Source organism: Hirundo rustica, chromosome 4 (genome assembly GCF_015227805.2).
Source record: "Hirundo rustica isolate bHirRus1 chromosome 4, bHirRus1.pri.v3, whole genome shotgun sequence".
In the NCBI taxonomy this organism is placed as follows: domain Eukaryota; kingdom Metazoa; phylum Chordata; class Aves; order Passeriformes; family Hirundinidae; genus Hirundo; species Hirundo rustica.
In genome coordinates, this window is record NC_053453.1 from 47,647,342 (window position 1) to 47,661,413 (window position 14,072).

At 45.0% G+C, this 14,072-nt stretch overlaps 1 protein-coding gene across 4 annotated transcripts in view; it reads left to right on the top strand.

The window, feature by feature from the left end:
• MEI1 (meiotic double-stranded break formation protein 1) overlaps positions 1-13,907 on the top strand; it is a 38,912-nt gene extending 25,005 nt beyond the window's left edge. The window contains exons 20-30 of one of the 4 annotated variants that reach the window (XM_040061984.2): positions 181-346; positions 2,375-2,479; positions 4,642-4,752; positions 5,308-5,489; positions 7,647-7,728; positions 8,187-8,389; positions 9,130-9,211; positions 11,199-11,305; positions 12,121-12,252; positions 12,409-12,518; positions 13,775-13,907. In XM_040061984.2, the coding sequence (XP_039917918.1) occupies positions 181-346; positions 2,375-2,479; positions 4,642-4,752; positions 5,308-5,489; positions 7,647-7,728; positions 8,187-8,389; positions 9,130-9,211; positions 11,199-11,305; positions 12,121-12,252; positions 12,409-12,518; positions 13,775-13,820 (1,326 nt within the window). In that variant the 3' untranslated portion in view covers positions 13,821-13,907. Of the gene's footprint in view, positions 1-180; positions 347-2,374; positions 2,480-4,641; positions 4,753-5,307; positions 5,490-7,646; positions 7,729-8,186; positions 8,390-9,129; positions 9,212-11,198; positions 11,306-12,120; positions 12,253-12,408 lie in introns of all 4 variants that reach the window. The other 3 variants (XM_058420220.1, XM_058420222.1, XM_058420221.1) reach the window with 3 other exon arrangements.
• Positions 13,908-14,072: the final 165 nt, after the last annotated feature.

Consider the following 14,072-nt stretch of genomic DNA (forward strand, 5'->3'; position numbering starts at 1 on the left):
GTCTTAACAGATAAGTCCTTCTGCTTTATTCAGTTCTCTATTTAATCAGGACATACTTAATCTGAATGGTGCTTTATTAGGCTGTTTCCCAAGGCACCAGATTAGCATAATGGTATTAAATAGTGGTGACTTCTGCCTAATCAGGGTAGAAAGGTAATGTGTGTGTTTCTTCCTTTGCAGGACCTGGTCTGCTCAAGCTCTGTGGAAGTGGCTTGGAAGGTGTTGATGACTCTAAGGACCTTCCTGGAAATAAATGAGGATGTCCTTGTCTGTGACCTCCTTCGGAGCCAATTTTTACAGATTCTGCAGCAGCTGCTGGTAGAGAGCAGCTCAGCCACCCTGCAAGGTGATGCCACCTCTCTGACTTGGTCTTGCTGTAAGATCAACTATCTGTAGGGACATAGTCTGAGATAAAGTGGTTTTGAACTGCTGATGTAGCTTTAGTACTTAACCTGCATGAGGAAATTTATGGACATAACTGTACTTACTTAGTTTCCTTTTTCAGATATTCATTTTGAAGTGAGAGCCTTTTTTCTAATTTAGATTGTTCTGGCTTCAAACTGTGATTGTTAAACTAAGGAAGGTTCTTGTATACTGTTGTCGTTGTTCAAATGGAGAGCTGTGCTGGTAAATCTTTCTGCTTGAATAGGGGCCCAACTGGTGGCTGAAAGACATCCTCCTTTTTACCTCTTCCTTGTGCAAAACAGCTGGGTGTGCCTGAGTATATACAGTTCTTAGGACACAAAGACCAGGAGCAAGGATTGAGTAATTCATGATATTGATCCCCAGACAGGGACTGTGGTATCACCAGATCTTACAGCTGTTAAATCTTTCAAAGGGAGCAAGGCTGTGACTGGGGGAAATCCCTGTTTTCCTAACTAGCCCTGTCTGTGATGTTGGTACTGTTGTCCCACTATAAAAGGTGCTGTGCAAAGCAGTCTGTGAGCTGGAACTGAAAGAGTGAGCAGTGCTAGGATGTCCTTGGCTCCTTTAGGATAGAGACTTAGCACAACTTTTACTTGTTCCTGAGGGGCCACTGATGGTTTTAACAAATAGCTTTGCTCTAGTTCAAGTGTTTTGTTGTGCAGCAGTTGGGATGGAGACAAGAAGAAGAAAAGTGGTTTTGCCTTAACTCCAGCAAAGTCAGTAGGCTGGAGAAGAGGAGAGACATTGAAAGCAGGAGCATGGTAGAGCATGAGGCTGCAAGATCTGCTAGATCTGATCTTTTTTTGAATTGTGCACATTTGAACTTGTGTCCCTCTGTTGCTGATCTGTGGATGCCAGGAGCTGTGGAGAGGCAAAGTATCCATTTCCTATAGTGAGAGTCAGATTTACTACTCCAAACCACTGGTGATAGGGGTAGGACACTGAGCTAGAGGAGCCTTTGCAAGATTTGAGCCCTTCTGCTGCTATTAATACGTGTAGCTCTTCTTCATAATGCATCAAGAATTTGTTAACTGACATCCTGGCAACCCATCCAGAAAGTCAAACACTAGATTTACTCTGGAGACAGACTTCCTTGTCTCCCAGCACACAGACAGCTCTCTGTGAGGCCTGGGGTAGTCAAGTCCAGGGGATCTGCATCTCTATTCAAACAGTAGCCTGCTTTTACACAAGAAAGAGGCCCAACAGCCCACTCCATCAGGAATATGTTAACATTAAAGACACGCATAAATGTGTCCTCCTCAAAACTAAAAACTCATGAGCCTTTGTGAAAACATTTACTGGAGCAGATAGTTGGTTGCTGTAGGTATGGCCGTACACAATACAAAATCTTTACCTGTTTACAGCACTGCAAAAATGTGAATAGTAGGGAGAGGATTGCCCTGCGGGGTTGGTGGTCTAAGTAGCCCCATTTTCCTTACATACAGGCCTGCTGTGTGGGGTTCTCACTTCTGTCTCTGCCCTGCCCTGTGGGAAGGGATGGACAGCATTTTTCCAGTCTCACAAGATGGACGAGAACAAATGCTGTACAGCTGGGCTGCTGTCAAAAGTGTGACAGTGATGGTCAAAGTGTGCAGGAAGAGAGCAGTCTAGAAAGGGCTAGTGACTTCTAGCTTGTTAGCAGTATTGAAGTGTGAGGAACATGCTCCCTACGTGGCTCATGATGGGCGTAAATTACCCCAGCCTCTTTTCCCCCCCTCTTCTTTAGATGCTCCTGAAACGGTGTTGGCAGGATTCAGGTGCAACTCAGGCCAAACCAGAGTGGCAGAAAGGGGAACTGATCCAGAGGGGACTGTAGAGATGAGAATAAAGTCAGGGCTCTGTGTGTGTGTCCTTATTCCAGAGCCAGAAAATTAACAATTCCTGGCACACTTTAAGGTACAACAGTTTGGAGTTCACTGACAAGCTAAGCTGTCTGTGCCCTTCTTAGCTAACAGGAACCTGCCTATTTTGCTGAGCCTTCTTTTCCTGGTGCAGCTGCGGAGCAAGGGCATAAGGGAGCTGGACAGCACAGACTTCAAGCTGCTTCACCAGGGTGAGTGTGTGCATCCGTCTTCTCCCAGGGAAGTGTCTGTTAATTGTTCCATAAAATGATTAGGGGCTTGCTCTTTGTCTTTTGAGAGAAGATTGACCTTGCATTATGGTAATGGTTGCTTTGATATACTTTCATAGCCAGGAGCATTGTAAAGAGTTGTGGTAACTAATTCAGTTAACAAAACCCAGGTTCTCTTCCTCTTACTTTTATAATACATTTTTTGTCTGAAACCTCACAAGGTGGCCAAAGTATTCTCCTGACCGTGACATGAATTCAGGCTCAGTGACTGTTGTTGGTCTGGCACATGACCACGTGGTGGCTGGTATGCTTCCTGAATCATCCTTTCCTGTCCATCCTTGCTATAACAATCTTGTGGGGTTCAGGCCACAGTCATGTCCTGTTAATCAGCTATCAGGAACCAGCAGTCTAGTGAAACTGGGCTTCCCTTGGAATGTGAATCCAGAGTCTATGGCTCCCAACCAACTGCAGGGCATGCCCACTCTGCCCCAAAGACAGAAGAGCAGGTTGTGTTTCTTTACTATACCATAACCTGCTGTCTTGTCTGGTGATCCTTACTTGGTGACTTCTGCCTTCTTACTTGGCTATTGGAAGTTCATATAGGCTGTGAAAAAAGAATAGATACTAGGAGGAAATTTCAGCCAATCCATCCTCTCATCTCTTCCCTGCTCTGACAAATTGGTCTCTCCAGCAGATTTTGAAGGACTGTCCCCTTCAATTTGAAATGTTTGATATCTCAGGGCTGTCCATGTTGCCCTTGTAAAGAAGCAGCATTTCTCAGACATTTATTAGCCAAGGGAACTGGGGACGTTGAAGAACCATGGAATCTGCATTTACGAAGTCCCTCCCACATCATGCAGCCTTCCTACAGCTGTGTTTATGGGTCATGTCAAAACTCATGGGGTACCATTCTAAAGATGAACAGTTCAAAAGCAAAGGTTTTCTTCATCTCTAGGAACAGAGATCTTTTTCTTCTTCCTGGGGGCAGAGCTTCATTTCATCTCTCTGTTCAAACTTCTCGTAAGATCACAGCTGCTTGAATGTTTGCTTAGTCCACCACAAATAACCTCTGCTCATATCTGCAATCTGAACGCTCTTTTCATCTCCCCAGTGCATATATCCATGACTTAAAGGGATGATCTAGTATATTACAGTCCATTACCATGGCTCACAAAAGAATTTCAGCCTAAAACCAAGTCATCTTCTCTTTCCATCTAAAATGTAACTCTTCCTTCACTGATTTTGATGCCTTCATATTGTCTCTCTACATGTTTTCACTCTATCCTTTCTCTCACTCAAGAGGGATTAGTTCTTTGCAAGTTTCATCTGTGCAAAGAAAGAGTTAATGTTCTCCCAGGTCTTCAGAGAGTCATGATAGGTTTTTTTCCCGGGTAGTGGCCAAAAATAGTAAATTCAGGCTGTGCCACTGCTGGGCCAGGATCTCTGGAAGGCTGGGCCCCTCCCTCTGCAATGGGTCTTGGTAGCGGTGGCTCCTCCTCCTGGGAGCCCGCTGAGGGGAGGGACGGCTGGATCTCACAGCAGCGTGCCCGCGGCTGGTGCTTCCCCCCTCTTCCTCTGCCCGCAGCCGCTGCGGGTCGGGGCGGGGGTGTAGGGGGAGCTGGCCCGGCCCTGCCAGGCCTCCCAGGGCCGCGATGGGGGCGCAGCGTAGCAGCAAGATGTTAACAGCCGTCGGAAGCCCGATCCAGCTCGGACCGGGCATTCTCTCCTCCCCTCCCCCTGCCCAGCAGTCACCGGCCGGGCCGCGACACCCAGGCCGCGACGGCGGAAGGGCCCGGCCAGGCCCGGGGCCATGCGGCGGAGTGGGGCCGGCCCCGCCAGCCCCTGTCACCTCTTTTCCAGACCGGAAGAAAAGAGGAGTTTTGGCAGCACATTCATCTGATTTTTAACCTGTGTAGTCCAGAGGCCTATCCCCATATTTAACTGGTTAATCAGGCTGTCAACATTCAAAGCCAGTCACTCACTGATTTTTGCCACAGATTTCTTCAATCGATACAGAACCAGCAGAACCACGCTCTGTTTATTTTCACTTTGTTTGAATTCCCTCCCTACTGACAGACTTCTTTCATGTGCTGAGGTGCTCTGTTAAGTTGGTGTCCTTGTTACACGTGTTCTTTTTTTCCCAGTCAGTAATCTCTGTGGGAAATGCAGGCCAAGGGACACTGACCTCCTGCAGCCATCCTTGAATTTTCTGTACTGGAGCCTTCATCAGACAACACCTTGTAGTCAACAGAGAGGTGAGGGAAGATTGTATTGATTGCTAAAATAATTTCAGTGTTGTAGCTTGACAATCAGAGACTGTATTCTAACTGTCTCAGCAGGTAAGGTGGATATTTCCCCATCCAGACACAGCATTGTAATTAAAGACTATTTCGCACTTTAGATGAGGCTTCTTAGGTTGAGGAGTTTGGTTTGTTTTTGCTGCCTTCTGATGATTCAAGAATTGGCTGCTGAAAGACAGAATCACTATATTTTTCTTGTTCATAAACACAGCGGTGGGCCTTTGATGCCTAGCTTGAAATATCCTGGTATTATCATAGCTGAAAAAATTAAACAATACTTGGGAGAAGTTCTGACTGACCTTCCTACTGTGTTGTTAGCTGATTAGCTGGCTGAGCAGTTGCTTGAGCTTTGGGAGATGAATACCAGGTGAATACAACCTTACTCAGATGACTACCTCACTGCAGCAGCAGTATGCTCTGAACTTCTCTTATGCTTGTTATGCACTTCTCTTAAGCTGGTTCAATTTGTGCTATCCCATCACACTCTCCAGTTATGTTTCTCCCATGCAGCAGTGGCTGTGCTGCTCTCCAATGTGCCCTTGCTAGAACTCCTGCAGAAGGTTTTGGAATGCACCTGGCGGCAGTCCCCTCCTTCCAGACCTGCCTACCTGTCATCTGAGGATGCCTTGCTGTGCTCCGGATGGCTGTTGGTGGCATCCCTTTTGCTTTATCAGCATCGCTACAATACTGAGGTTAGAACTGCTCTAGTTTTCAGTCAGCACATGGATAACCTTAAAAATAAATATGTGTGTAAATATATATATATGAAATAGTTTTGCTTTCATATATATGTGTACAGTGTCTGTAATCTGATTGTGTTGATTATTCTTTTGTTATTGTCCACAAGTTATTCCCTGCTGCACCTCTCCAGCAGGATTGGAACCTAGCATGTCACTGAAGGTCTGAGACATTAATCATTGAAGAGTTAAAGAAGGACACAGATCCTGCAGAGAGAAGTGCATACCCAGCCTTCCTGATCCAAATCACTTTCCTCTTCAGGACAGAGCAAATACATTTTAAAATCTTTTTCAAGGGAGTACTGAGGGTGGAAGGCACAGCTCCCATGTTGTAAACTACTTTTTTGTTACTAAAATGATAAATAGTGAAAGAGAACCTAATATTGGCAAGTAAGTGTTCAATATTAGCAAGCACTTACGAATATGGGCAGCTGTCATTCTATTTGATGCTTTGCAGTCCAACAAGACATCTAAGCTGGAGTTGTCAGCTAATAATTTAGTTACAACTTTGAAGGAAGCACTTTCCAATGCCAATCAATACAAATGAAAATGTTTCCTTTTGAAGTATCTACCCAGACCTCTCTTGATATGGAGTTAGCATGACATGAGTTGTGAGCTCTGCTCTTGCAGTTACGCCCAGCAGAGTATACTCCTTGGGATTTGATACATGTGTTTGCAGATGATAAAAGCGTATTAAGGGATATGCATGTGCACAGAAAAGCAAGGGTTGGATTTCTAATGCTGAGGGAAGATGTCTTCTAGAAGACCAGCCCAGACCAAGTCTGCACCTATTACTTCGTCAGCGTGTAGCCTCTGCTTAGGGCTTAGCGCACGCTACTTGTGCAGATTGTCGGCTGTGGGAATGCAGCCTGGCCCTGCTCTGTGAGCTGCTAAGTACAGCCTGCCTTCTCAGTTTCCAAGTCAGGGCTGTGTCTGGTGTTGTGCCAGTCCCAAACAACATTCTAGTGTCAAGTGTCAAGTGTTGAGCTTCATCTTCTGGGAGTGACGTCCTCGGCTCATATTGATCCTTGAAGTGCAATCATTTAGTGGCTTATAAGCCTGTTGCTTGGTTTCATCAATACCACTGGCTTGATGTGCTATGATATGCAACCCAGAAATGTTTTTGCACCAGAGATGAGGAAAGAAACTACAGATACAGCTGGGAAATTGAAACAATTCAAGACTCCTTCAGTGTTTCTAATCTTCTGCTGAAGGGGAAGAAGTGGAAGAGTCATTTCTCTTGCTTTTTTCTGCTGTTGAGTGTAGCTGGAGCTGCACAAAGCATCCTGGAGACTCTCATAAGAGCACCTTTGTGGCTGTGAGTGTGAGCTGATGACAGGCTGTCTCCCTGAGCCTGCAGTTTTTTAGACGAGAACAATGGCTTCAAGAAATGGACGCATTTATCTCAGGCTGATGTTAATAGTGAGGACTTGTCTGGCCATAGCCAACTTATATCTTAACTGTGTTATTGCTGCTGGCTTTACCCTGTGAATAAACAGGGGTCATAGATGGTAGGCTATTAAAAGCTTTGGCTTTAAAATGAGTAGCCACTGCTACCATGTAGCAGAAGCTACTCCTAGTTCTACTCTCTCAAGCTAACCTTTCCTGTTTCACCTAGTTCCCAAGTCCCTAAACTCTTCTGCCATTTTCACTCATGCAGTAGTTCTTATCCCTGGGCTCTTGGCAGGCTCCACCTCCAGCAGGCAAGGACAGCTTCTAGCCACTGCTGGGTTTTGGCTGCCTGGCTCCTCAGTCTTGTTGCCTGGCTCTGTGGCTAAAGTAGAGCCATGTTTGGTGGTGGCCGTTCCAGGCACTTCATGTGCTTGGCAGGCTGACAGCCACATGCCAGAGGTCCTGCATGGAGTAGTGAGAACAAGGCAGACAAGGTACACTGTGGTTTGGAAGCTGTGCAGCTCAGGCAGCTAGTGGTGAGTGAAACATGAGGGTCCAATGATGTAACTCTCCCTTCTGCATCAGCCTCCTGAAACCCTGTTGCTGTTCCCTTGGTTTTCAGTGGTCATCATGGGGTAGTGTCTAAGAACTAGAAGTATATAACAGAACTTTCAATCTGCCCTGAACCAGCACCACTTTCTCTCTTCTATTTAATTCTAGGTTCACCAGACACTCTCTGTAGACCTTACAGAAGTCCTGAACGCAGTCGTCTTCAGGAATAAGAAGCCAATTCTGCTGTTAGGTATTTTGCATTTGTTTGGAGGATTTGTCTGGAAGCAGCTACTAGTACCATGATACAAGCCACAAGGGAGAACCAGTGACGATGCAATGGGATGGTTGGGGGGGCTGGAGGGAATCTGGAAACTTTGGTCCATTTGACTTTGTTAATGTGTAACTGGTGGTTAGAAAGGGTGAAAGGGAACTGGCTGAAGTTCTTCTGTATTTGGACAGATCTTCCTTGGAGGTTGGTAGTGACATCTGGAACTGAGTGTGATCTGTATTAGTGTCTCAGAGAAGGAGATGAACAAGGAAACTCATGTTGCCATTCCTGTCTACAGCTGTCAGCAGCTGCCAGACAACTCTGGGCTATTAAGCTCACATTTTCTCTCATCACCCTCTCCCATGCTATTGCACAGGCACCAAAACACAGGGTAGAGCAGAGAAAAACACTGACACACTAATAAGCATCTCCCTGTCTAGTGAGCATCCTGCAGTTCCTGAGAGCTCTCCTGCAACAGAACTTCTCCTCCCTGCTGGTGATCGTTGGCCAAGACACAGCTGAAAGTGCTACTCAACCACAGCTGTCATCACAGCAGGACACTGCCTTGCACCCCCTTGCCATGCAGCAGGTCTTTTCACTTGTTGTCAGTCTGCAGAACCTTCTGGTGCATGTCCAGTTGCAGGTATATAAAATACGACTTTTGGAACAAACAGCAGTGTTGGGCTTCAAGCAGAAACATTAACCTGAGGAGAAATCATCCTGTTGCAGAATCAAAGGGGCTGCCTGTTTGGAGGTTTTTTTTTTTCCTTCTGCCTGCATTTTCCACCCCTTACAGATGTGTGATGAGGAGAAGGGAAAATGCTCTTGCTGCAGCACAGTGCAGTGAGAAAGACGGTAAATCAAGCTATGCGGTGCTCCCTGCTGCTGAACTGGATAGTTGAAATTCTGTGTACTAATGGTGATTTCTGTCTTCCCATCTCTTCCTCTGCAGGGATGCCACATTCATAGGGACAGATGTAGGAAAAGTATAACAAATCCCAGTCCATCCCCCATACCCCTGGCAAGGTGCTTTTGGGGGGTAGTGAGTGCCCCTGCAGCATACGTTTACCTTGCTCAAGTGATGCTGGGCTCCAAGGGTAGTACATCGGTTTACATTTAACTCATAAGCTATGTTGGGCTCCTATCTTTATTCTTTGGAGGCTGTTACTTATTATTTTTTAGTCTCAAAATAAGTCGCCCTACCTCTGTCTGACTCCTTGATGTGACATAATTTGCAGCACATTGCATCCCTTGAAGGAGATGAAAGTGTTATTTTCCTGTGCTGCTGCTCTTCAGATCCTGGCATTTTATGAATTTTCCTCTTGCAATAGCTGTTGACTGTTGTTTTTTTTTTTCTTTTCTTTCTTTCTCTTGGTATTCCAGAAAGACTTGCTGCTCTCTCGGGCAGTGGTTGCCTGCCTAGAAACCTTAGTGGAATACCTGTATGTGAAGAACCAGGATGTTGGTAAAGTCCTCATGCTCTTTCTTCTCCTAGTTTCCCTCCTGCAGTGATTTTGAGCTCTTTGTTCTCTATCCAGTAGTGCTCTGGAGAAAATGTGTAATGAGTTATGCCAAATAAGAAAAATTATTTGTGTGCCTAAAGTTAATCTTGTGCTTTGTGGGATGAAATCACAGTGCCTGGCTCCCCTTCAGGCATGACCCTTCACTTTGGCTCTGGACGCCAGGATGCTTTCCAGAAGGTAAAAACTAGTTCTCCAACCCCATAAGAGGGAAAGGTTTGGGAATGGAAGGAGTATAGGAATAGTCTTTGACTTTCAGGCCAGTTGTATCAAACCTTTAGACCATAAATATATAGGAGGGAGGATCTGACGATGATGTGTCTTACAGAAGGACAGCGTTGATCACAGTTTGGCCCTGAAGGAAGGGAAGGAAGAACTAGGCAGCCTTAGGGAATGGGAGATGGAAATTCTAGATTTCCAGGGGTGAATTCCAACCTTGGTTTCCAGAGTGCATGTCAGACCTAATGTGTACCGTGTTTTCAGTATAACATAGTATGACTGCATTGTACAGCTGGGTGGGAAGAACAGACCCTTCTACTCATTGTCAGCCTCCTGCCACGATGTCCAGGTACTGGCTCTGTTCTTAAACCAGAAAGTTCTCTGTACCCTGACCTATTCACTTCAGTTGTTTAAACACTAATAGAGAAGGGAATGGAGTGAATGAACACCAGGCAAAAGGGACATTGGTGGGAGAGAGGAAGTGGTTGGATAAAGATGTAATACTGCAGATGAATGACAGCCAGTAGCTGAATTGAAAAAAAAAAAAAAAACAGTTATGGGGAGGTTTTGCTGATTTGGGATTAAACTAATGAAATGCTGCTGCAGCAACAGCTAACAGCTGTACCTGTCACTTTGGCTGCTGTGTTGCTGAAGTTCATAACAGAAATAACAAGGGTCTCCTTATTCCAAGCAGAATGAGGATCATAGCTGTATTTGACTGAAAGACGCAAGAACACTGGAAAGAGTCTGTCCTGGATTCTGCCTCTAGGAGTTGACTCACTTGAGGCTTTCTAAAACCCTCTTTTGGTCCAGAGATATTTCCAAATGTGCAGAGCAGGCTCATGCACAGCGCTGGTACTTTCTCATTTTCCCCAGATGAAAGATATTCCCCAAGTGTTTTACATTATTTTTCAGTGTTGTTTTCCTATAGAAAAGATTATTGTAGTGGCAATAGGGAGGTTATGTAACTGCCAGTGGAAAAGAGACCTTTCTAACACTCTGGTTGGTGAGTTACTATATTATAACAAGTTATATCAGCTGATCTATTTGTCCATCCCATGCTCCTAACTTGTAATAAATACAAGGTAATAACAATTTAATTTCAGCATTCAGTGAAAGACTTCATGCCATCACAGACTTATGTCCTTACCTAATATATATTATGTTGATTTGTATGTTCTTTAGTAAGAACATTTTCTCTACTGACTGCATTGCCACCATCAGCCTGGCTAGTCCCCATCGTCCACTGTCTGATGCAGATCCAGGCTCAGTTTGTTCAGCTTCTGTTATAGGGCTTTCTTCATTACCCAAAGGGTATTTTGCAGCTAAATAAAAACTGAGGTCAGGAGAGTTGTCCTCATATTGAAACTGGAAGTTACTATTTTTAAAATGCCAGGCTAAAGATACTCCCTCACGGTTTTATGACATGCATCCCAGGAGGTTTCTCTTCCTGTACCAGCACAAAGATGGACAATATGTATTTTCTGCTTTGAAAAACAATTAAGCTTTTGTCCTCTAGATGCAACTCTTGCCCAGAGAGTGACAGATTAAATAGCCAGTAAGAACAGTGCAAAATATCCCCTTAGTGTTTCACAGCGTGGGGTCTAGGAGAGAAAACTTGGTGTCAGTATTGAAGACTGTCCTTAGCTGGGTTCAGCCTGTCACTTGGACAGTTTTACAGCTGGCTTTGATTGGCTTCTCCTTCTCTCCCAGCTCTACACATTGTTTCACAGCCATGGCACCGATTCCTGCTCTTCACGCTACTTAATGGGGGCCAGAAGTCGTTTCTGCAGCCAGAAGTTCTCAGGCTGATTACTTTGGTGAGCAACAGAAGGGCGGGCTATTCCCCATCTTTCCCAGTATGTTGGTACAATGCACGTGGGCGGGTTGTTGGTACTTAACCTGCTATGCAACACAGTCTCTGATACTGCTGTGGCTTTGTCTGGGACTATATTTGTGCCCTGTATTAATAATGATACTTTCAAGCACACTTCCACCTGCAGAAACTGATTGCTGTTCGTGAGCACCTCCTGTTCCTCTGGTGTTGATAACATACATTTATGTCCTCTAGGACGCCTGGGAAAGAGAAGGGAAACTTGCAGAGAACATGCAACTGCTCTTACCAGTCAGGGAGCAATCTGGCTGCTTGGCATCGCAGCTTGGCTCCTACCTTGACCTTACAGACCTGACTTTTCTGGGCAGGGAGTTAGTGCAATATACTACCTTGCTGTACTTTGGTCTTTGTGCTAGAGGGGGAATGTGGTCTTACCCAGCAGAAATACTGAAGATACAACCCTCATGGCAGTGAATGAGAGGAAGGGGTTATTAATGTGAACCTTCCCCCTCCAAATATAAGATGGGTCTGTGAGTATTTGCTGTTTTTATTTCAGTTTTAAAAGGATACTCATTTATTTTAATTTCTTCCCAGCTTAAGCCAAAATAAGTCTGGCTATAAATCAGAGCACCATCAACATAGATACATGCACTGGTTCCATTAGAAGTGGTATAAAAATCAGGCCTGTGGTTAAGATGCTGCAGTGATGGTACATAGAAGAGGTCTTTGCAAGTGATGAGTCACTGTTGCACTCTGTGGGTCTTCCACTATTTAATGTCTCTATTTTTTCCTTTGTTCAAGTTTGTGAGGTATCAGAGCAGAAATATTATTTCTCAAAAAGAAATTAGCCAGATTATTCATGAGGCAGCAGAAGCCAACATAGCAGAGCTGCCTGAGGCCACATCTTGTGCTCTTCACCGCTTCCTTTCTCAGGTAAGAGAGCAGTGACTGTGTAGGAAAACGGGAAGGGAATCCCTAGGTGTTTGCTTTGGCCTTTGAAGATTTTATCGTTCTGTGTGGAGATGAGGGAGGGACAAGCGCAACAGTTTTATGCTGTTCTGGAAATCATTCTTATTTCTGACCGCTCAGATTCAGAGCAGTCATTACCAGCTGGAGCCAGAGCAGTCAGGAATCATTCAGACCTTGCTGGATCGCCTCTTGGGACAGAAGACCACTTGTGTAAAGCATCAGGATATTGTGTATCCTTTGATAGGTGATGTGTGCGGCAGGTGTAACAGAGGTAGAAGGGATGCTTAAATCTGCTGTTCCTTCTCTTGTTCCAGCTGAAGGCAGACAAAATTGAAAAGTTCTGAATGGTTTCTACACTTGGCTAACTTTGGATGAAAGACTTCATGATGTCCTAATCTGAGAAGACATTTCAGAAATGAGGAGGCAGTTGGGATTAAAGATGGGTCTGTGTGCTGGGCTTGCATTCATCTATAGAGCAGAGGTGGTCTGATGAAAGGGGAGCAGGCTTGGGAGTCTCTGGCTTCAAAGCAGTAATAATCCCTGTATTGATTTCCTTGGAGGATGAGCAATGAGTTAATCTCTATTTGCATGCCATCTAGTGCCAGTATGCCTATGAAGTAGTGGAAACCTAAATACGACTCAGGTACTTTCAAAGTTTGGGAACCACTGAGTGGAGTTACCAGATTCTATTCTGCTTGGGCCTGGAGTCTGCCTCTGTAAATTAAATCCACTTCTGTGGCGATGGAGGCAGGGACCACTCCCAGATGCCTTGTGGAGAAAGAGGGAACATGATGCAGTGTTTGGTTTTTTTCTCAAACTTCTTTTTGCCTTCCTGTTTTCTTCACGCTGTGTTGCATCAGACATGTAGCAGTGATAGAAGTGGCCATGGCAGTGATTTCCTGTGGGTGTGGGGACTTTCTTCACTGTGGGCACTGTCGTCAGCCATGTGTAGGGTACATAGTGGGTGAGGTGTTTGTCCTGTGAGGAGTAGGTTGTCCTCATGCTTATCCCCAGTGTGATATTACTGCTCTGTTGTGGGGCACTCAGAGGGCAAGTTGTCCTGGTGGAGGACATTGAGCCTCATGAAGTCCCTCTCCATTCCATTTTGCTTCTCTGTACAGCGATGAAGGAATTTGGATGGGAGGTTTTGTTACATTGCTGAAGTTACTTTTTAATTTCTGACTTTTTTCATTATTAAGAAACCTTCAAGTCTCGGTGATTAGGGAGGATCTTAGATGCACTTGAAGTGCAGCAGTGGCGGTATGTGAATTAGTCATGGACATGGAAGATAGAATCTTGTGGTCAAAATGGAGCTTTGACTTTTCTTCAGGTTTACCTATACTGATGTTTCTCACGTATGTTGGGAGTGAGGTTCAATGGCTTGGGGAGGATTGGTTTAGTAATGAAAACCTCCTGTCAGCGATATGTCAAATGTGGGAATTCCCAATGCCTTTCCTTTGGTTTCCACTCATGCTGTCAATGACAGATGTCTGGGAAGCGTGGCACTGTCCCTCTCACACATTGGAGATTGAAATGAGAAGATAAAGTGCAAAGAGCAGAGGAACAAAGCAAGAATGTGGCAGGAGACCCCATTCTGCCATTCATACCCACTGAGTAGCAGGGAGAAGATAGACAAAGAAAGTCACTTGTTGCTCATTTTGAGAAAAAAGTTTGTTGAAATTAAAAAGTTCTGTTACTGAAACGGCTCAGTTTCCCTTTCTGTGCGGGATAAGGCTTGGTTGATACCCTTCATCTATCAAAATACAGACCTGCCTTGGGAAACG